General features: G+C 45.8%; 1 protein-coding gene across 1 annotated transcript in view; it reads right to left on the bottom strand.

The window, feature by feature from the left end:
- Positions 1-22,848, bottom strand: part of SPOCK1 (SPARC (osteonectin), cwcv and kazal like domains proteoglycan 1) — a 487,945-nt gene that overhangs the window by 264,181 nt on the left and 200,916 nt on the right. The window contains exon 3 of the mRNA XM_055302768.1: positions 3,699-3,744. Coding sequence (XP_055158743.1) covers positions 3,699-3,744 — 46 coding nt within the window. The remainder of the gene's footprint in view (positions 1-3,698; positions 3,745-22,848) is intronic.

The raw sequence follows: 22,848 nt of genomic DNA, 5'->3' as shown, positions 1-22,848 counted from the left end.
CTGGGCAGCCTGCCCAGCTCTCCCCGCAGGCCGTCGGGCTTTGTGGAACTTCACAAAGGCAATGTCTCACCTGAATGAGTAATCATTCTCTTCAATTCTGAACCCCTCTCTGCCTCTTCTGTGAGGAGATGTGGCATCAAATTGTTATAACAACTAAAAAAAGGATATACTACTTTACCCAAATCTCCACAAAGAATTCTTAGAAAAGCCTGAGGTTGATGGCTATTATACTCCACTGACAGAAACATTAATGATTCGCTTAAAGATAACAAGTTAAAGGCATGTTCCATCTCCTGGAAGGAGACCACCAAGGGAGGCACTTTTCTTCTAAAGGCCTTGGAGTCAATTACACTATAAGTGCTTCCCCTATGAGGCCCTGTTGTCCAAAGTTCGGTAAGTATCCTGAAGGCGAGTATAATTACAGCCAAGGAACTACTTCTAGAATACTGTGAGTGTCCTAACTATTCGAGCCAACACTTAAGGGAATCCAAAGCTCCACGGGCATTCCAGAGATCCAGCTCCGGAACTGAATGCTGAGGCTCACCATCTGTGACAACCAAAGCTCAGAGCTCTGAGGCACTGAAAGGTGCAATGGACGAGTCATGCAACGGTCCTGCAGGATGGACGTCATTTAGCAGATGTGCCTTGGGTTCCTCTCACAGATGCTGAGTCACCAAACCAAGTCCTCTAAAACGCTGCCTTCATCACGTCACTCCTTTGCTTAAAACCTTCCTACAGTTCCCCACTGCTGAGAAAACAAAGTTCAAGCGTCACTGATTGGTAGTAAGTGTCCGAAGACCTGCCTCGAACCCACCCTTCTGGCTATACTCTCCCAGAATCCCTCGTGGCCCACCTTCCCTCCCCCTTCTCCTCTACATTTGAAGGCCACCTCACCCCAGTGCCAACACAAAGCCCCCGTCCATCGCCCCCCACCACCTCACCCTGTGCCAGTGCATAATTTTCATGTGAAACCCCGCAAGGTTTTTCAACACGTTCAATTTCTACAAACTCAAATTTTCCCCAACCACAAACCCACTTGAGCCATGTTGGCTTCTTTTTCAGCTCAGGAGGGGAAATGACTTCTCTCTGCAGCTGACAACTTTCACCGGAGTTCAGCAATTCTCCTATTATCTGGAAGATGAAATGCTCTACATCTTCCATGCCAATGGTTTATATTTCACCAAGCGGTGTCAGCACTGATATAGTAACCTCCCATTTTTATTGAGCAGCACACGATGTAATTGATGACATCTGCTGGGGCTGATATTTTAAGTGAAGGCTATTCTCAGCCCTGCCACTCTCCCCATGCCTTTGTATATAAATAGCCAACAGCGGCTACACCTGAACTACAAAGTGGGGCTCCTCGGCTAAGGTCCTCAATTATGCCCCATAAAGTCATGAGGTTTTATCGAAGGAAGATTTATCTAAGCAGATCCAGTTTTCAAGCCTGCAGAGCTAGAAAGAGAGGGAGCAGGGGTGGGAATCTGCTGGATATGCTTGTCGTCATTCCTAGGAGAGAAAAATCCCTCTTTGGACTTTCTGGTTCAGCAGATGTAAATACCATGCTCTTTTTGATGCTCAAAGTATCTGTATAAACCCCCAAATCAAGGGAAGTTATCAGGGACCTCCCCAAGAGGCCAATGAGGCCCACCTGCAAGTATTATCTTTTCCAATGTTTATTAGTAAAAATGAAAATGTCTTCCCCTGGTAAAGTTTTAGTATTTGTTTGCAAGTCTTGGGGGAAAGATAAATCTGGCAGTTACTTAGATAACATCTGATCCTCAAAGGACAAGAACCTATTTCTGGTTCAAGCTTGGAAACAATGAGTTCACTGCCACCATCAGTTGAAGCGCCTTCATAGGCAAAATCCTGGTGGGAACGTTTATAGAAGGGCTCATTTGTCAGGCACGGACAGAGAATGTGTTTCTCTGTATCTGAGCATTCTTCTGAAATGAAGGCATGAAGGCATACCCTTTCAAAAGAAATGTTTAGAAATTTCAACCATTTTCAATGGAAAACTTCTAAATTAAATTATAAACATCCTCTCATGCTTTAATGTAGTTTATTTTTTTTAATTTTTTTTATAATATTTACATTTTTTTTAATTTTTTTTTTTATTTATTTATGATAGTCACAGAGAGAGAGAGGCAGAGACACAGGCAGAGGGAGAAGCAGGCTCCATGCACCGGGAGCCCGATGTGGGATTCGATCCAGGGTCTCCAGGATCGCGCCCCAGGCCAAAGGCAGGCGCCAAACCGCTGCACCACCCAGGGATCCCGCTTTAAAGTAGTTTATTGTGATGGCTCAGTCATTGGTAAAGTTGCAAAGGCTCTTGGAGACAGCTAAGATATGAAGAAGCCTAGACCGATCTCCAAAGGAGAGCCTTCCCTGGCACCTGCTCCTGAGACACATGCAACATACAGTATGTTCCCCACCTATCGATCCAACACCTTCCCCTGCATATACCTGCATCACAGCCCTCAACATATCCCAATGAAACTACTGACTGGGTTACGTCCTGGCACTCTACTCTGAGCTCCTTCAGGGTGGGCACCACAGCTTTTTTTGTTTTATTCCTGGATCCTGGCTTGGTGCTTGTGTACACAGTAGGTATGCAACATCTGAGAATGAATGAATGCATGGATGAATGAATAAAATATGTCCTACTTGGAGGCAGAACCTAAAATGCATATGTAGAAATTTTAATACCAGTTTTGTTTATTTAAAAAACCCAGATTCCAGGGACAGTGGGACCCATTAAAGTAACAGAGGACAGAATAGGAGGGGGCCCCTGCTACCATGTTACATGTCAATGCCTTCTTTGATTTCTCTTTGTCAGGGTGACCACCATGATCACATCAAATACTTAAGCCACAGTACTGAAGCTCATCCTCAGAAATGTGAACCTTTGATATGCGGTCAGTCATCTTTTTTGTCCAGGTTTCAGTATTAACTGCATACACGTACTTCAAGTACAATCTAGCATCATTTTCACAGGCCGGTTCTGCAGCAACAGCAGCCACACATGGAACAATAGGAGCAGGGACGTGATTCACGGCAGGTCCTCAGTGTGTCTTAAATAACGCACATGAGCTCACTGGGACTGATTTATGATGGCCATCAGGAGACAGGCTTCATGCTTGCTGGTGTGAGCACAAAGAGCCCTCTGAGGACCCAGCTTACACCCAAGTGGTCAGTGAGCGGACTCAGAAACAAGCTTCTATTTAGAAACCATGAAGAAGTTATTTAGCAAATGAAATATTAGTGCCCTTGAAAGCCTCCTGGGACTAACCTGTTTCCAGAAAGAAAGTTTCATTTTTATAGCTCATGTCAATTGCACAGCATTTCCAGGCAGTCTGTTCCACGAAAGAAATCACTGGATTCAACCTGACAACTCACCAGGTTACAGTGACAAGCATTTTACTCTTTTGTTGGGTTCGTGTTTAAGAAAAACAAAAACAAAACATCCAATGACTATAGTCAATTCGTTGCATTTTTAGGATTTTGTCTTGCACAATCTCAGACAAATGAGCAAACTGACAAAATAATTTCTATCATCATAGTCATCTCAGGCCTCCAAGTCCGTTAAATAAGACAGCTCTGGCCTTCTCAGAAACAGTAACTCAGCACACAAGGAAGGAAAAATGAGACTGCATTGCCCACAGAATACACACGACAAGGAATAATGCATTCTTTACCTTGGTCAAAGGGCTTGTTGGGATTCCAGTTTCTGAAATAATCATCCTATATAAGGAAAAAAAATAGAAAACAAAGGTCAGATTTCAGAAAGCTTCTCACATAACTGCACAAAAATCTGCTTTTCTCCCCACCTCCTAAAACACAAAGGAAAGTGCACACATGGCTTAGAAATCTTTCCCCAAAACAGACATTCATCTGAAATAAAAAATATAAATTTACTTTTCAAATTCTTGTCTTTCAAACTGTATGGATTAAACACCAGGCATAGTAAAAACATTTCAGCCTAATACGGAAACAACGCTGCTCTTCTTGGTTTGACAGATAAACTGAGACACCTTCTAAGTGCAAGGTGCATTTGCTATCAATTATACTCCAGGTGATGCCTTGCCGCCCTCACTTGTGATGAAGGCTCTGTGTTTGTAACAGCTGATAATTTCAACTGTCAACATTCCTTCCAGGCGGAGACATGTAGAGGCGTACAGTTCCAGTTTCCCAACACTCGCCAAAGTTAAAAGCAGACTGGCCCTTCAACTGTTAGAATTAACGGCAGGCATACACGTAGCTTTGTACCATTTGTTCTGGGTGTGTGACAATGACATCACAGAGGCTGGCCCATCTGGTCAATTCAAAACCATGTATTTCTTGCATGCTGCTTGTTTCAATTTCTGCTTTGAGCCTGGACGCCTCATGACTTTGAGATTCCCAGAGTCTAGGCCACTCACTTATTCATGGTTACACTAGCCTCCACTTTTAATAACCTTTCCTTCCTTCCTGTTCCCCATGTCCTCCCCACCCTACCCTGAGCTCAGCATTCACCCACCCGTGCTGTCCCCTAGCACACCCACCCTGTCCACACAACCGGTTTGCAAAGAGAAGAGGCTTCCGCCGTGTTTGTCAGCCCTGTACCACCTCATGGCTCATGCAACTCCTCTGTTCATCTGCTCCCCACCAGAGCCCAAATCGTTTGCCCTATGTGTTTTGGGCAGGTGCTCTGCATGCCACAGACGGTTTTCAGAGAGCTGCCTACAATGAGGCCTCCATTTCTCTTCCTGAGAAGTTCATTTACATCAAAGTGCACAATTAGTTTAAATTATTGTCCACGCTGTCTCCTGCTGCAGTTTATCTCCGACATGATCTCCCATGAGTTTTATCGGCCTCTGTGTTGTTCAATTACCTGGCTTTATTAGATCCTTGTTGAGTTCACCTAAGCCCTTAAATAGATTTTTAGGAAACTGGATTTAGAGTAAAATCACAACATATTGCTTCTTGGGCAGTGATTCCATTTTCCAGAGCATGAATAAACATGAACAGGTTCCTCGGGATCCTGGGGATTCAGCATTAAATTATTCTTAACTCTGAGGAATTGGCCCACTTTGCCCTGGCTTTAATGTTATGGCGTGACTGACCTTCTCACCCAGCTGGTCAGGAAGTCTCCAAGGGCAGCACCATAAAATATCACTGGAAAGTTGAAAACAAGCCCTTTGCCATATCTCTGTCCACCTACAATTTTAATGCAAGCCTAACCTTGTGAACTATGTGGTTTGAAACTCAGCAGCCAGTGTTAAATGAGTGTAAGTTAAGGACAGGATGCTAGGCAGGAAAAAATTGAGCACCTGGTTTCTCAGCTCTATAGCCAAGATGCTCTCAGCCCTAGACGCAAGCATGTTACCCACACATTCTGCTGGTCACAAGGTCATGAGAAGAATTAATCCTGGTGGAACCCATCCTCACCAATGGAGAAAAAAAAAAAACAATATCCGTCCTTCTAATTGTGCCTTCTTCACATACAGAGGCCAGCCTCCCATCCTATGACAATGTGGGATCTTTTGAAATATTTTCTACGTAGACATGCTCTTTTTCATACATGGAAGTCTTTGGAAGCTTAGGATGTGTGTCTGACAGAAAGGACTGGAGCCAAAGACAAGTTCCTGGACTTTAATTTCATGTGCTATATTCCCTTTGATGTCAACAAAAGGTCTGAGCAAGTCTCAAGAACTGAATATTTTCTCATGATTTCAACTGACCGTGTAACTTGGATGGCATGTGAGGCATGCTTCTGGACTCCGTGTCACTTTTCCAGGTCAACTACGCTGGCCATTTCTACAAATTTCTTGGGGAAAATCATGGCTTTAAATACAAAGCCTTTCTGTCATAAAAGCAGGTGTCTGCATTAGAATATTTTAAACTGATTGCAAAGGTAATAATACCGCCTAATTGTGGCCAAGATGTGAAAGCACACCTTGAGAGATGGCTCATTATGCAAAGTGAGTCCTTCAAGCGGCCCCTGGCCCAGCAAGGCCAAACACGGAAGGAGACTGATTCCCTATGCCTGGATGCTTTTTGCTCTGCTTTAGGAAAGTGGATGGTCTAAGCAAAAACCAATGAGCCACGAGCAGATAAAACAGTACACCTGTCTGGCTAGAGCTGAGAGAGACCCTATCCGATGCCAAGATCAGGAACAGATAGGAAGCATGCTAGAGCCAGAACCTGCCTGGGGGACGGTCAGGGAGCTCCAGGGAAGGGGCATGGCCACAGCCAAGCAGAGGATGAGACCCTCCGGGCACAAAGTGCTGCCTGCCATGCTATAGCCACCAGGCCTGACTGGCTGGCACGCAGGGCTATATCCATGGAGCCCTTCCACAACTGCGGAATTTCCAGGCCAGGCAGCCCCTACACTCAAATGGAAAAAGCCACAGATGAGAGACCGCCTTTTTTAGAGCTGCACCTCCCAACAATGTGCTCAGACCAGGATTCCACTTCTCAGGATGCTCAAAGCACATATGGATGACTGTCTGGGGCACTGAGCCAACACCTGTCAATCCCAGGGCTGGTCATTTTTCCAAGCCCCAAGACTGAAGGTGAGGGCCAGGGTGGGGGAGATACCACCCCAACTTGTATCTCATTTTTAAATCTAAATTAATACAGCTACATCCTATTTATGTTGTCCTACAACAGACCCATGACTTCCTGTGCTGTGGACAGTTGTGCCAGTTTTCTCAGAGTTACAATACCCACCCCGGGGAGTACTGTGCCTGTACCCACACCAGCCCAAGTCTGCACTGTACAATCTGTGTTCCTGCTGCACGGACCCCAGAATCCCTTCCACATACTAGCGCAGTGCAGGACTTTAAGAGTCCTGCCTTCTGGTCCAATAAAGTTGTGACCTGCTGAAATTCAGACTGTGGGGAAAGGCATACCAGATGTGATGGTTGCATCAAATGTGCCAGGAGAGGTGTAGGCAGGTGTCTGAGTTGGCCTCTTAACCGGTAATTTTATCATCTTGTGATGAGGCTTTTAAAAATGACTTGCAAGGGCCCCAGCAAGACTTAATTTTTAAAACATAAACCTAAATAGAAAGATGCATATCTAAATGCAGTCATTTATTAAATTCAGTAACTCCTATGAGTACATTATACATGCTCGGGAATGAAGGATGGCGGTGTTACTACACATGTATATTTTATGGGCTCCACTGCACAGTATGATGACAGGCCTCTACTGGACAGGGCAGGGAATAGTCTTCCTCCAAATCTTAACCAGATGAAGGAAAGGCTGATTTCATTCCGCTATACCTCGTCACAAATGAAAATTACCCAACTCTTTAGGGACTGTTAAGATCGGAAGAACCTAGAAATGTAAATGGTATCAAACTTGAGCACGCTGACCTAGGTCTAAAATCATGAAATATCTCAAGGCAGGATAAAGCCATAAGGAAGCATGAAAAGTCAGCACAAAAATAACAGTGAAAAAGTGACACAGTATTACGTGTGTAGGTTGAGAGAGATGGTGGTGGTCCTGGTGTCAGAGAAACCATCAGTGAGGGGGCAAGATTACAGCCCTAATTATTTTAATCCTCTGTAGCTGATCAATACAGAAAATGACATATTTCTCCAACTATTTCACTAACTATCCTACTAACACAGAAAAGGATCCTGTAAAAGTTCCAGCACCCAGTAGCTAGTGCTAAGGAACTGAACTCTGGGTTTTCAACTACTTTATAGATACTCTGTTTTGATAGACAGTTATGGGAAAGGAAATCTATTCAAAACATATAAACAGAACACATATTGTATATTATTATACAATGAGTATACAGTTATTCTGCTCTGAAATTCATCTTCCATTAAAGTCTTTAAGCCTCCCTAACAAGAAATATTGAAAAAAAAATACTCATGCTATCATTTGAGTGATTAGGTCTCTTCATCACGGATGATCATAACCAATTGGAAAACATCTCTGGTTCCAGCCCATTTTGAAGGGGCACCTGAATCTTTCTTTCACTATCCCAGAGCCCAAAATGGCCAATGCAAATTTAGCTCAAATATTTCCCCAGGGATTTGCTAATCCGGGGGTGCTTATGTCAGCTCTAAGGAAAGTCACAGCAGACTCTGAGGAGGCAACGAGGAGGCAAAACACAATGGAGACTGGTTTTGAAACTCAACTGCCTTCCCTTCAGCTCCGAACATGATGATGTAATTCATTACCTACCTTCCAGCTCCAGATATTACAGATCAAACACACTTAGCTCACATGGCACAGATCATTTCTCCTTCATACATATTTTAGCTAAGTTGTTCAAACCCTCCAGTATCATCTGAAGGTTACCGGAGATAATACAGATAACCAGCTTAGAAAATAAATGGGAGCCTCATTGGTCTCAAGCAAGAGTGAGAGACAGGAACAACAGAAGGAAGGCAGGTGAAGCGAGGGCAGGCGGGCACTGTGGGGTCATCTGTGAACTCTCGGCAGGTAAACGCAAAGGGGAAAAGTGCTGCCCCGCAAGGCAAGGGAGAGTAAAGTCTGGTGTGCAGATCCTGGATGGGGGAGATCCCCCTTCCCAGGACCCAAAACCTTTTACAAAGAGATCCATGAAGGGATTATAAGCAAAGCACTCTCAAAAGGATTCACTGCCAACTAGTCTCATTAATTTTCACACCACTTGACTGGGGAGAATAGAAGGAGGGCTGGTTGGCAGGTGGAAAGGGCATCACTAAAAGATAACAGAAGGCACTGGAAAACTGAGATTTCCAGATGACATTGTATAAGTGTATCGGCCATATAATTCAACATTTGACTGCAATTTTAATTGGTGTGCAATAGAAATTTCTACTGATCCAGCCACTGGGGAGGTACCAGACATTCCATTTGTTTACTGGGAATGAAGTTGGCTTCCCATTCAAGCACCTCATCTCTGAGCTGTTTCTGGTTTTACCTCTGGGAAAACGACGTTCTGCTAGTCTCCTCTCTACCAGGCCTGTCCCACCCATCCCTGACAAGGACCCCAACCCAGTAGGGATCCTTCTGAAGGAAGGGGCTCAAACAACTGGCCTGACTTGGGCCATGACTCAAGGCCCCACCCGGCTCCCCTCCATAGACCCCGCTCACAATAACCGTGTACATCAGTGAGTGGGAGTGCAGGAATCCATTTCCCTGTGAACATGTCACTCCTATATATACCTGAGCCCAAGGTACTTCTGAGCAGGGAAGGAAGATGTTACTCACCTGCATATTTCCCCAAGGCACCACTCAAAAGTGCACAATAAATCCTACCCAAATTGTATAAAATACAAGTAAGCTGTTCCAGGTTTAACATCTTTGTATTCCTGCAAAATCCCCAAAACTGTTACTGGTAAGTGTGTAAATACAGGTGGGTATGTTTATAGAGACACTCTAAATCACTTTCTTCCTGAATAGAGCGATTCTTTGATAAATTGGTCTGACATTTGGTATAAAGTCCTGCAGGCCCTAGACAAAATGATTTAGAAAATAACCATGTCAGTTGCTCTGCTTTTTCAATAAATAACACACCAGTAAAACACAGATAATAACTGACAATCATACTTGTACTATAACTAATGAGAAAAGATAAAGCAGCAAATGGACTGTTTATATGCATTTGATAAATTGCATCCCCTGGATATACCAATGAGAAATAAATGTGTGCAGTGCTGGTTCACTCAACTAAAACAAATATTTACCACTGAGATTTAGGATTAAGAATGAAATTTACATTTTATTTGGCAACTATTTGGATACTATGTCTACATACAGTTGAAAAGTCAGAAACCTACCTCAACTTCCTGAGTACGAAAGCATTATAAATGAGAAAAAAAATAAAAGAATCACATCAAACAATAGGAAGGAATGTAAACATTTTTTGATAATTGCATCAAATTTTCATTTTATCATAACATTAGAAAGGTCATACGCAGATATTTTCCATCAAGTCACCAACCATCATACCCTTGAAAAAGTCCCATCATTCATTAGGTTCGTGGGGAAAAACATGAGATTATCAGGTAAAGTAACACCAGGAGGGAGCAATCTGAGTGCGCTAGTGATCCGTGTCACTACAGCAGAATAGCTAGCAAAATCACAATTAACAACCAACATCCAGTTATGATGACTATGAGAATTTCAAGTGATTAATTCCCTGTGACACTGGTCCAAAGGGTGAAATTCAGTAAAATCCCAAAATGACATCAGAGACCATGAGTAACAGACCTTCTACATTTCTGCAAAGAAATTCTTTTGCCTTATACCTCCAACATAGCTTGAAGGGGTCTAAAACCTAGGAAGATGGGAATTTAGGTCTTAAAAAAGTGTTAAATGAGTAAGATTGTCATGACACCTCCAGGTAGTGAAAAGATTATAATCAGCATGGAGAGTTCCCACATCCTCAGGGCATTGCAGGTCTCCCTGTCGGTCCATCGAAGCTGAGGTTGGGGAAAGTGACCCAATGACTTGTTCGTTTCTCAGAGAGAAAGACAGAGTCTGAGATTTCTTCCCCAAAGTATGCTCTACACGTGGTTTTTGTTCTGGGAATATGAATGGGTATAGGAGGCTCCATGAGTACTCTGACAAGCACAAGAGCTATCTCCCCAGACTCAAAACCATCCATACCCCTGACCTTATTACCAATATTACTGAAATGTCTGTGCTAACCGGGAGCTGCCTTCTGCATAGCCGGGAGTATGGAGGCAAAGGGAGAGACAACAGGATACATTGGACAGGCTCTGAAGGAAACAGAGGTTTCAATTCTGCCTCTGGCACTCACTGGCTGTGTGGCCTTGTACAATCCACTCAGCCTCCCTGATCTTTCTCTTATCTTGCTGTAAATTAAGACCACTTCACCCACCTTAGAGGACAGGTCACAGTGATGCGTGCTAACGTGGCCAAGTATCTGGAGATTGTTGGGCACATACAATTACTCAATAAATAGAAGATGTACATTTTGGTGTCTACCTCCAGAGCTTTGTAGTACTGAGATGTCCCAGGAACACTGGGAGAAAGAGGCTTTTGTGGAAATACAGTCAATTCCTGAATAACACCAGGGGTAAAGGGTGCCGAACCTCGATGCAGTCGAAAATCTGACTCCCCAAAACTTAATTGTTAATAGCCTACTGTTGACCAGAAGCCTTACTGAATTCATAAACAGCCAATCAACACAAATCTTGTATGTTGCATACATTGTACACTATGTTTTTACAATAAAGTTAATCTAGAGAAAACATGTTAGGAAAATCTTAAGGACGAGAAAAAACATTTACAGGATTTCTACTGAAAAAAATCCTTGCACACATCAAACCCATGTTGTTCAAGAGTTAATGCAATGTGTTTAAAATTTCAATAATGTGCCTCCTTGTACATTTGAATCTTACCAATGAGGCCCAAATGCAGGGAGACTAAAGTGTACTTGGGAACAATAATTATGAAAGATTTTAAATGCATGTGATTTTATTAGTGTCACGTACAAAGAGTGGCTGAGAAAAATACAAATTCAGTGAAATTTGAAGAGTGGAATTCCAGGCATGTCTCTGTTTAAAGGTCAGGCTTAAAGTCTCTAAGATTTAGTGACCCTGTCTTTAAAAAAAGAGAGAGAGAATACTTACACCACAGAGCTGTTTTGTATATCCATCCAGTGAGTTTTGAACCACTGTTAAGTATTACACATAACTAAGTTAAAGTTTCAATTATGAGTAATTATATCCTGATACGGGAATTGGGCATGCTCTGAACACGCAAAATTTCTGTGTAATCATTATATGCAGAAAACAGACACAGGCACCTGGAAGAGGACTGTCTCACCGACACACCAACCAAGGCCATTGCCACCTTGTAGCATGTGAGCCTTTACTTCACAGAACGTACCAATTACGCTGGCATGAGGCCCAGCCTTGTCCAAGGAGCACAAATTCCAAGTTAAATAGGTTCTGCCCTCTTTCTGTGAAGGCCACGCTTGCCACACCCCTAGGCTGGCCCACCTCCATCAATGTCCAGATGCTACCCTTTAGAGTGTAAGATAGAGCTATTAACTATCATCCGCTTCTTCCTCCCCACCCATCCTGCATGGGAAGCGCTGACAGCAGGGACTGGGGAAAGCAGTGGTTGTCATCCTTGGCTGATGATTGGGGTCACTGGAGGGCTTTCCAAATACTGAGGCCTCAGCCAGGAGATGCTGCTTCACTGGTCTAGGCTGTGGCCTCCACAGTGTGATTTTTTTTTAAGTTACCCAGATGATTCTAATGTTTAGTTAGCCCTCATTGGCTAAAGGAAGTCACACATCAACTCAATTACAGGAAATGAGGGGAGACCCAGGGACAGTCAGACCCATCAAAGGTAGCAAGCCAGATGCAGCCCACCAAAAAGCTTCCAGAGCTTTCTAGAGTTGTCTTTTCCATTCTCAGGCTAACCCCTCAAGGCATCCCCAGCTCCATACACTGCAAGTTGCCCATGCAAGAACCCAGGCCTTAGGATGGACTCCTCTCTCTTTCTTCCTTTAGCTATCCAGGCAGTGATTTCAAGGGGGCAGAAATGGGAATGTCGGAGCAGTAGGGTGATACTGAAAGGTATTGGAGGGGTTGACCACACTGTATGGAAGACCTGCAGGTGGAGCTCTGCCTGATGCCCTCGCTCCACGTCTACTCATGCCTGAGTCACCCCAAGGAAGAAGTAGCCCTCCTTCCGGCCTTGGCTCACCACAGCTGTGCTGGAAATCAGGACTCGTAGCAAATTAAAGTTCACATGAAAAAGTTGAAATCAAATCCCAAAAATCAAAGTAAGAGTAGTATTAATATTGATCATACAGTAATAATAGCAGCTACCATGTGTGAATGGCCACAATGTGCCAGGCACTATGCAAAAACCTTTGTTTTATTCCACTGAACTCACACAATAGCTGTGAAGAGAGGCACCTCTGTGATGTAACTGGGGAGATGGAATCTCAGAGAGAGGAAATTACTACACAATATCACATAGCTAGGAAGAAGCACAGGGGGATTTGAACCTCCTCTGGCCTGACTCTGAAGATCACACTCTAACCATCACATCATGTCACCTCAAGGGCACCATATGAAGGGAGGAGTAGCAGGTCCATCTAAGCTGGAGACCTTGGAGAGAGGACACAGGGCTGGCTACCCTGGGAAGATGCCACCAAGAGAAACCAACAGATGGGAGATGAGCATATAGACCACAGGCCTCCCAAGAGGCCCTCTCTACTGCTGCCATGACCCATGTGTGTCTGAAGCCTCAGCTTTCCCGTCCCTGAAATAGAGGATATAAATACCTGCTTCACATAGTCTTTGTGAGATGGGGACCAGAAGTCCATCTGTCACGCACCTGGATCCACGAAAACAGGGAGGACATCCTCACTCCCTGATCCACCCTCACCCAAGATGGCCACCTGGATTTCATGGCCATGGCCATCAGCCCTGACAAAGCAGCCTCAGAAGTCCCCTGTCTTTGTGCGCTCTGGACTCAGCACTCACATCTGTCTGCCACCAGCACTCCCTGGGGCCCAGTTCAAAGTGAAGTATCCAATGCGACATCAAGGCACAGCATGAAGGAGGTGGTGGCTTTGGCACCAGCCACCTCTCTGGGAAGCTACGGCTACAGACTTTGCATGAAATTTTCATTAGCTGCACAGCTAGGCCTGCTACATTGCCTCCCAGCCCTGCCATTCAGCCTCTTCTCTTCAAGGGAACATCTGGGAAGCGTAGCAGTAAAGACTCCCTTCACTATGCCCCCAAGTGTCCTAGCAGCCATTCTGCCCACCCGCCTCTGCATCCTGAGGCTCTGGCCCCTGGACAATTACACAGCAGATACTCCCCAGCAATAAAGCCCCAGAAATAAATCTGGTCAATGTCTTTTGTTCACTTCAAGTCACTGGTGTTAATGTCAGGATCTGAGACTGCTCATCTGATAGTTACAACTTCTGAAGTGGCATCCCCCCATGGTAAGAGGTAACTGGAGTAGGCGAGCCTGCCAAAAATGGATACACACGCCTGAACCGCAGTATTCCTCTATAATCACCTACAAGGCTTCCATGGAGAAGGGCAGGGGGCCCCCTCTGACATTACACTCATTGCTAAAACCAGGGCTCGCCAGAACAATCCTCTCAAACTGAAGACTCCCAGAGCACTCACACTGCCAACAGTAGCTGGGTTCAACGAACACTTGATTACAAGATAGGCTACCTTCTTCTTAGTCAACAAGCACTTACACAACTCTGTGATGGTTGTAACGCAGGTTCTCACTCCCAGCACTATGAAAAAGATGTCTGCTAGACTCGGGAGGCTTACAGGATCCACAAAGCACTACAGCCAGGCTCCGCCCTTGGAAACCAGCTCACTGGACCTCTCGGTCCCAGAGATGATGTACTTATGTCAGATGACAAGATGGAGAGCCCAGAGAAATCGCAAGAGAACTGTTCTCATACCCAGAGCAATGTATGTTGAGGTCCCTAATGGGTCCAGGCCTTCTTTTGTGGAATCCACGTCCAAGTCCATGAACTCATGTCTGTCTTGTTCCTCTCCAGGGAAATTGCTACAATGTGGCCATGCTCATTTAGGGCCTGGAGCACCCACAGAGACAGAGTGAAGTTGAAGCTGCAAAAGAAGCTGGGGCCAGAGGCTCAAGGACCTCAATGTTTGAAAAGACAGGCAGACTTTAAAGCACCGAGGAGCCATTAGAGGGCTCACTTAGAGGTGGACCCCAACAAATCGGTATTTTCTAAAGCATGCTGGGTTCACTGTGTGTGGGACAAATTAAAGGGAGCCCAAGTGCACCCAAGGACACTGGTGAAGAAGTCCATTCTACATGTTCACAGTCATTACTTATGCAACGTTTGCTGCACATCTGCCCATGGGCTAGGAAGCAGATATGACATACACCCAGCCCTTAACCCTCGGGAAGCTCACCATCTGACTAGAGGAGAGAGACCCAGAAACACAAGCAGATGAAGCAGAGTAGTACTTGGTAATGTGGTGATTTCAATAATAATAATTATTATTACAAAAGCTACAGTAACACAGAAGAGGAAGCCGCTCATTATTCCCAGAAACCAGAACAGACTCTACTGAGAAAGTGGGACTTGAGCTGGAACTGGACAGGTGAGCAGCATTCTAGGCAAAGAACATGCAATGGGATGCATGAGGGCACTGCAGGCAGAGGAACCAGCAGGGGCGGCGAGCAATGAGCATGAGCACAAGTCTTTGTTGTAATAGCCACCAGCTCAAGAAAAAGGCAATGGGGATCCCTGGGTGGCGCAGTGGTTTGGCGCCTGCCTTTGGCCCGGGGCGTGATCCTGGAGACCCGGGATCGAATCCCACGTCAGGCTCCCGGTGCATGGAGCCTGCTTCTCCCTCTGCCTGTGTCTCTGCCTCTCTCTCTCTCTCTCTCTCTCTCTCTCTCTGTGACTGTCATAAATAAATAAATAAAAAAAGAAAGAAAAAGGCAATGAAGCCTGAACCCACGAGCAGCCACAGAGACAAGACAACCAGAGACGTCAGCCAGCTTTGCTGAGGATCTCCCAAAGCCCTCATCACCACACTGCTCAGTCTGTCCCTCCTCGGGGCTCGGGAGCTATGCAGCTACCGTGGCTGGCCACTGGCACCCTTACCACCTGTCCATTCTAGCTGGAAGGCAGAGCAATGACACTATGGCTGGAGAAGCCATGCTGACCCGCGCCTGCCACCCCCAGAATGAGAGCCAGCTCACACCCTGGCATTTCAACCTCATCAGCCAAGAGTCGCCATCCGCCTGCTAAGGACATGACAGAGTCATTAGGGAGGGGCCCCACGGAAAGCGGCTGTCTGTGTGTCTGCCCCCTCTCCATCCTGCAGGGCCTACCGCCAGCTTCTCTGTCTTCCCCCGGAGTTAAACATCTTTCCCTTCAGAGGTGAGCTCCCCAAGAACAGAGGCCATGCCCCGTGACTATGCTCTGGGAACTAGGCCCCCCTCCCAACCCCCTGTCTGTGGTGAGAGTTAAGGAAGGCACTCACTCACCTTTCAGAGGTCCCACTCTAGTTTGCAGGGGACAGGGCAAGGGAGAGGGGTGACCCAGCAGAGTTCTCCAGTACCTATCTTTTCAAAGCAGAATGCTCCAGAGTAAAATTATCAAGTGAGATCATTTAAACGGTAACAAAACACACATTCAACCGATGCATTTATTTCTTGTGGAGGAACTCAGCTGGTGGAAACCATCGTAATACCTTAATTGTTACACTCTTTTTTCATTTACTATTGGTGGGGGGTGGGGGTGGATAGGAATGTTGATAATAATGCAAGTTCCTTCCAGCCACAAAAGTCTGTGATTCTAAATATGTCAAATAATCAACTATGCCTGAAAGCTCTATATAAATAAAGTAGGAGCAATTTTCACGGAGTAGCAGGGACTATAATGCACTAGAGGAATCCAAGATGGAGCAAAGCAATAAGCTGCTTTTGCTTTTATTTTTATTTACAAATGGAAGGACCTAATATGAACACAAAGAGTACCTATGTCCTAGGTCTTTAAAATCTTCTATGAAATGACTTATGAGCCTTAAAGAAAGAGTCCAGCTGGATTTTTTTTTCCACGTGATGCCCAGAGGTACTGAGATAGAATCTCCAGATGGAAAAAAAAAATCCAAAATCAAATTCTTTGGCTCAGTTACCTTCTCATGGGGGAGGGTAGGGGGGCGACTCCTGGTAGAAATCACATATGAGGACTGGGGAAGAATACAAAAAAGACCAAGAACCAGTCAAGAGGGCCAAAGAAGCAAGGGCAGCTACTTTATCCACTCCATAACCATGTCATCTTGGGACCCAGAACCCTGCTCCTCAGAGGCCTGGGAAGGAAGAAGGGGCAACCATGACACCAACACGCCTGTGCCAGGACAAGGTGGTGACGCTGGGGTGGTGCTGGATCCTGTTCATTATAAGCACCTTCTCATTCAGTCTGCTGCAGGGCACCTTTTCTAGGGATCTCAATATCCTTAAGTCATGTCCACCACCCAGAGTAAGCAGGAAAAACTCAAACAAACAAAAAACAGAAAAGGACTATAGAAAAACCAAAATGGTTATCAGTGGTTGGGGGAATATGGTACTGCTTCTACTGTATTGTTTTTCAATTAAAAAGATCTGACATGAATTACATCATGTATTTGTATGTTGTCTATTCGAGGATCTGTTTACTCATTCATTCATTCACAGTTCTGTGGGACAGGGAATATGAGGACAGCATCACTCTAACATGACAGGTGGGGAAACTCTAGTGCATGGAGGTATGATCATTTGGACACGAATTCATACAGCACCGAAGTCCGCAGCCTAAGGTCCATGTAGACCAACAGCTTAGGCTGAGCAGTATACCCATGTCCCAGACACAGGAAGTAACAGTCAAGAGCTCCTTGGGCCATGACCAAGGACAATGACAAGGAGCATTGCCAGGCAGCTGAATGGAACCACAAACCCTTATAATTAGCCCGTTTGTAGGCTGGCACATAAGGTTGACATTATTCCTTTGTCTTGGCATTTGGTCTACCCCAAAAGAGAATGAAAAACTTGGGATTAGCAGGGGGTGACCCTCAGCTCCCTCACCAATGCACGGCCTATGGCCCCTGGCAGAAACATGCAGAGGGGCCCAGGGCTCACAGCAGAAATCACACATTCACCCACAAGGTGATGACAGCTCCGGCAACTAACCCAAATTGTGGCTCGATTTAATAAGGCATCCAAGGCTCAGATACCTCATCTGATGTACCAGCAGGACACACAAATCCCAGCTAGAATTGGAGGCACCACATCAGGGCTGCCTGCTGGAATTATTTGGGAACAATACCACATGGGTTATTTTGGTGTTGCCCATCAAAGCCTCATAGCTCCTTTCTCACATCTCTCTTTTCACAAAATTCAGCTCTTAACCCAGCTTGGGGCTGAAATCAATGGCTCTGCTTCCCAATTGGAAGCATACAAAAGCATAAAAGCCTATGGCAGTTTCTTCGCTGGTAACTTCTCTGTCTCCACTGCCGCTGCCTAAGAGACTCTGGGCAAGCAATTCAACCTTTGCGAACTGGTTTCCTCACCTGTAAAATGAGGGCAAATGTGCTTACTCCACAGGGAAGGCTGGAAGGGTTATTTCAGACATATATGCCAAATGCCCGGCACGTGGCACACACCAAAAAATGATAAGTGTATTTTTTAATTGACCTCTGTGTGTCCTGTGCTCTGAGCCAGTAACGGAGTCTTAAAATCAGACTGCTAGCATCCTCTGGATTAGCATACTTGTGATACTGCCATCCTGACTCTGAGGAGATTTTTAAGAAATGAAATCTGGGTATGGCTGCTTTGGAAAAGCAGCAGCCACTGCTCTGTGTGAAAGTGTAAATAAAATGCCACTTAAGTAATCACATTACTCACAGCTTAATGCATGTGATCCAGAGCTGCAAGCAAGCCCACGCGTGTGATGGATTTCTCATTATCTGTCGGCTGCCACTGCAGTCCGTCTGACCGTCTGCGGGCGTCCTGGCTGGGAACGTCTCCATGAGCTCCCGATGGGACCCCCACTCCTGCTATCAGTGGGCACAGACTCAGCAGGAAGGAGGTGATGCCTTCATAATAAAGTGATAACACAGACATGTTTCCTTGGGGGAGAGCTGCCAGGGTCTAAGTCATTAAAGGTGAATTCTTCAGCTCACAGGGGCTCCCAAAATAGATTGGGCCAGATGAAATTTCTAGCTCAATCCTCCTGGCCCCTGTCACTTAGAGAGGGAGACTCCTCGGATGCCATGACATGGCCTACTTGCAACTTAACAGTGTCCAGTGCCAGACCAAGCACCAAAGGAGGGAGCCAGGCAATGCCACACTCAATCTACCTTCTTTGTGAGGAAGGTTTCTGAAATCCCAGGGTTTTCCATTTGATGAAAACCGCCCACAAACTAGCTGGTATATGTGAGTTCCTTAGACCATCTATGCTCTGGATAAATACAGAACCTCCAGAAAAGCTATTTCAGACCCCAACTACAACATTAAGTCTAGGTTCACTGCTGCACCTGCCACCTTGTCTCCGGGACAGAGCTCCCTAAACACGTGTGGCTTTGATGGAGACAAGGCTTCTCCTCAGGGCCTCTGCTCTTCCCGCCCCCACGTCCCAGCAGGGCTTCTATGCCCTCATGGTCTCCCCTCCCCTGTGCTCACTCATCAAACCTGAATTTATGGCATACCTGGTCAGCCCGGTCCAGGTAAGGGTAGAAGGTGAAGAGGATGGAGAATGAGCAGGAAGAGGGAAAGAAAATGGGAAGAGTCTATGAAGAGTCATGAAAGGAAAAGATACAGTGACCTGAAAAATGAGCACGGGCAATGTAAGGACATTTTGTGCCACAGATCCAAAATGGACCCCACAGAGAGCAGAAGGGCCAGGGCCTAGGGAGGTGCCAGTGCTGTCATTTTCTAAGGGCGGTGGTTCAAGAAAACAGCGGCTCAAGCCCATATCCAACTTACTCTGGGAAGCAGCACGTGTCTATTGAACATCGACAGCCAGCTGCACACTGTGCTCTGTACTTTACGCTGATTATTCCTCTTGATGGTCACAGTGACTTTGCAAGCATGCAGACAGCGCTACCCTTGACAGTTGCAGCTCAAAGAGGTCAGCTAACTCGTTTGAGGTCACACAGGAGAAAGCAGCACAGCAGGGTTTCAAGTCCAGCTCTGGCCAACTGCTGAGCCCTGGGCTCTCTCCATTTGCCATGATCACCTGGCGCCCCAAGATAGCTGCGCGTCTCACCAAATTCTAGACCATTAGCTCCCAAAAGGTGGCCTCTGCTGGACCCAGCTCACACCTGAGTTCAGCAACTAGCTGAACTCGAGTTGATATGTGAAAAACTTAGGACTTCTTTCAGCAACCAGTGCCTTAATTCTTTCGAAGGCAAATGCCCACCCTTGACAAAGCCCCAGGAACCTGAGCCCTTAAGGCTGAGATCTAGGTAAAGCCAGAGTGTGGGAAGAGAAGGGAGAAGAACTGAAATCCCAGGAGACTTGCTGGGTTTGGGGGGAGGGCTGAAGACGCTATCACATCAGACCTCCCCATGGTTGCTGGGTGGAGCTGAAGGCCAGAGGATCCAATAGGAGTCACACAGCATGGAGCAGCTCCAGGCAGAGCCCCTTCACGCTGGAAGGGGGTCCACCCTGCTAAGTGCATGGGTTTGCAGTCTGATCCATGTGTCACCACAGCTGCAGCATAAGCTTGGACCTGACCCCACAGCCCTGCAGGCCGGGGGGTGGCTCCTGAGCGATCACCACGTGAGCACACACACCTTAACAAAGCCAGGGTCTGCCTTACAAACACCAGATGCAAATTCAATATGGGTCACTGCTTGTGTTCCCTGATGCTCCCTGCACTCTCCCGCACAACAATTACGTCCAAATGGTAGAATTGGAAAAAAATATTTAATAAATTATGACCACATGCACAACCACAGCAACCCAGACCTTTTGGGCTTATTAACACTGTCTCTCTGCTCTTTAGAGGACGGCATTATTCTTAAATCTTTTGCAACTTAAAGGTACCCGGGAACATAAATCTTCCTCACCGTAATGTGAACAAGTCCCGTAACAACAGCGGCAGTTCATTACCACGCCATTTTGGGTTGTATTTCTCCAAGAAAAATAAATAACCAGTTTAAAAACTGTCAGAAAAATGTTCCACTAATACTCGGTTTAAACATGATTATTTATTAGAATGTAGTGAAAGCTACTCACACCTGTGGTAACCAGAAGCACACATGGTCCTCAGTGAGATTTTATTTAAAGGCAGGAAAAATACATAAAACACAGAACTGCTACACATTTCCATTTTGAACACATCTCTACTTTAGGCTGGCTCTGGCCTCTGTGGCTGATGTTGTGATGGAAGCCAATGCACCAAATGCCCAGGCAGGGAAAAACCGGGGAAAGATGGTGCAAGAGATGGGAGAGAGGGAAGGAAACAAGATGTGCTGAGCGGCTACCTTATGCCAGGGCAGGGCTCATCCCTCCAAATTAGGGTCCCCCAAACCTTTCCTCTCCAAGGCCAGAAAGTAAAACTGTCTGCCTTTGTAGACCACACATGTACTCCGTCACTCAAGGTGATAATGTTAAAAACTAGGTATTTTAAAGGAAGATTTATGCAAATTCTATTCCATTCAACAGACATTTATTGACTCTCTTGGTCTCAGAGTGTATTAAAGGATGCCAGGAATAGCTGGAGAACTCCCTTACCATCTTGAGGTTTATATGGTGTAGTTTCCATCCCTAACAAAAATGGATGCCTTAACCTGAAAGTGAAACGGAGGAGACTCTTTGTGATGACTTCTCAGGCACTCGTGGGAGCTGCTCCGCCACAGTTCACCTGACCACTGACCCCAGGGCCGTCGCTCCTCCCCTACCCACACATTAGGGGGACCTAAAAGGCCCCACACAGCTGTCCTGGCATCAACTGTTTCTGTCAAGAGTTCACTGGCAAACGACTGCCAGGCCCCAGTCCTCAGACCACCCATGTGTGCTGAGCCACACACTCCACTTCCTGGGCCCAGATTCTCTGTCTAAACTTGTCTGGGAAATGAACAAGGCGTGGTGGAAAGGGAGGTGGGCGGGGGGATGGGGTGGCTGGGGACGGGCACTGAGGGGGGCACTTAACAGGATGAGCACTGAGTGTTATGCTGTATGTTGGCAAACAGAACTCTAATAAAAAATATACAAAAAATTTAACTGTCTCTAATAAATACATAAATAAACAAATAAACTAACTGAGGTCCTGCCATGCAGAGGTCTGCTCCTGATTCAGCACTTGGGGGATACTTCCCTGGGGTGATAGCACCAGGGAAGAGTCCTTAAGGACCCATGAGACTTATTTTCTCCCACATTCTACCCAACTGGAAAACAAACACACTCATAATTGTCTTCCCAAGACCTCCATGGTTGAAAAACTTAAATTGTTGGAAATGAGTTAACCAGGGAAAGAAACTGCATTTCCTGTTCTGTTCTCATCTCCAACTCCAAGGACAAGATTTCTCAGATGCCCCTAAAAGTTTCTTCAATTGTCTCTAGACAGACACTAGTGAGGAGAGAAAGCAAATTGCTCTCTGCAATTACTAAGCTTTGAAGTCCCTAAACAGCCAATCTTCATGCTGCCATTGTAGTCGCGTCTACGGACGGCTGGTTCAGGCGAGGGCAATCATTCCCAGAGCCCTTCGCTATTGCTAAATGTTTGAAAGGCACTGTGGAAAATTACCCAGAAAACAGCTGTTTATGCTTGAGGCAGTTCATACGTGGGGAGAGAAGCAACGGGCGGGTGGAAGGCAGGAGCCATAAAATTGAGAAAATACTGTTTCACATTAAATGTGAAGGGACATCCCTCTGCAAAAGGTAATCAATAGTCTAGTTGGGAGCACCATAAGACAAGACCCTCCCCCCATTAAGGAGAAAAGGCAAATGGCAAGAGTCACCCCCAAATGACCAGTCACTGAGCTACAATAATCCCAGAGAGAGTGAATGCACCATGGTTATAGTCCCTGGAGCGCTAAAGGTGCCTCACCCAGCACGGCAAGCCAGACCTGAGACCAGCTCCTCTAGGATTTTCTCCTTCCATGCACACCACTATACAACACAGAGGCAGCTTCTAAGTCGACTGTAGTGAATTGTGCTGCTCAAGGCTCACTGCTACTGACAGATAGTGACAGCTATTATTCCCCTCCAGCCATTAACCAAGTATCTTAGAGACTTGGGAACCCCTGGATCTACCCAACCCCAACTTTGTGCCAACCCTTGCCAATCAGCTGCCCACAACATAAAGGGGTCCGGCACAGCATCTTCGGTCCTATGCAGTACTTCCCCTTAGAGGGCCCATCTCCACCC

Source organism: Nyctereutes procyonoides, unplaced genomic scaffold, assembly GCF_905146905.1.
Source record: "Nyctereutes procyonoides isolate TBG_1078 unplaced genomic scaffold, NYPRO_anot_genome, whole genome shotgun sequence".
Lineage (NCBI taxonomy): Eukaryota > Metazoa > Chordata > Mammalia > Carnivora > Canidae > Nyctereutes > Nyctereutes procyonoides.
Note: the sequence above shows the minus strand (reverse complement) of the source record. Positions and strands in the feature narration are given on the sequence as shown.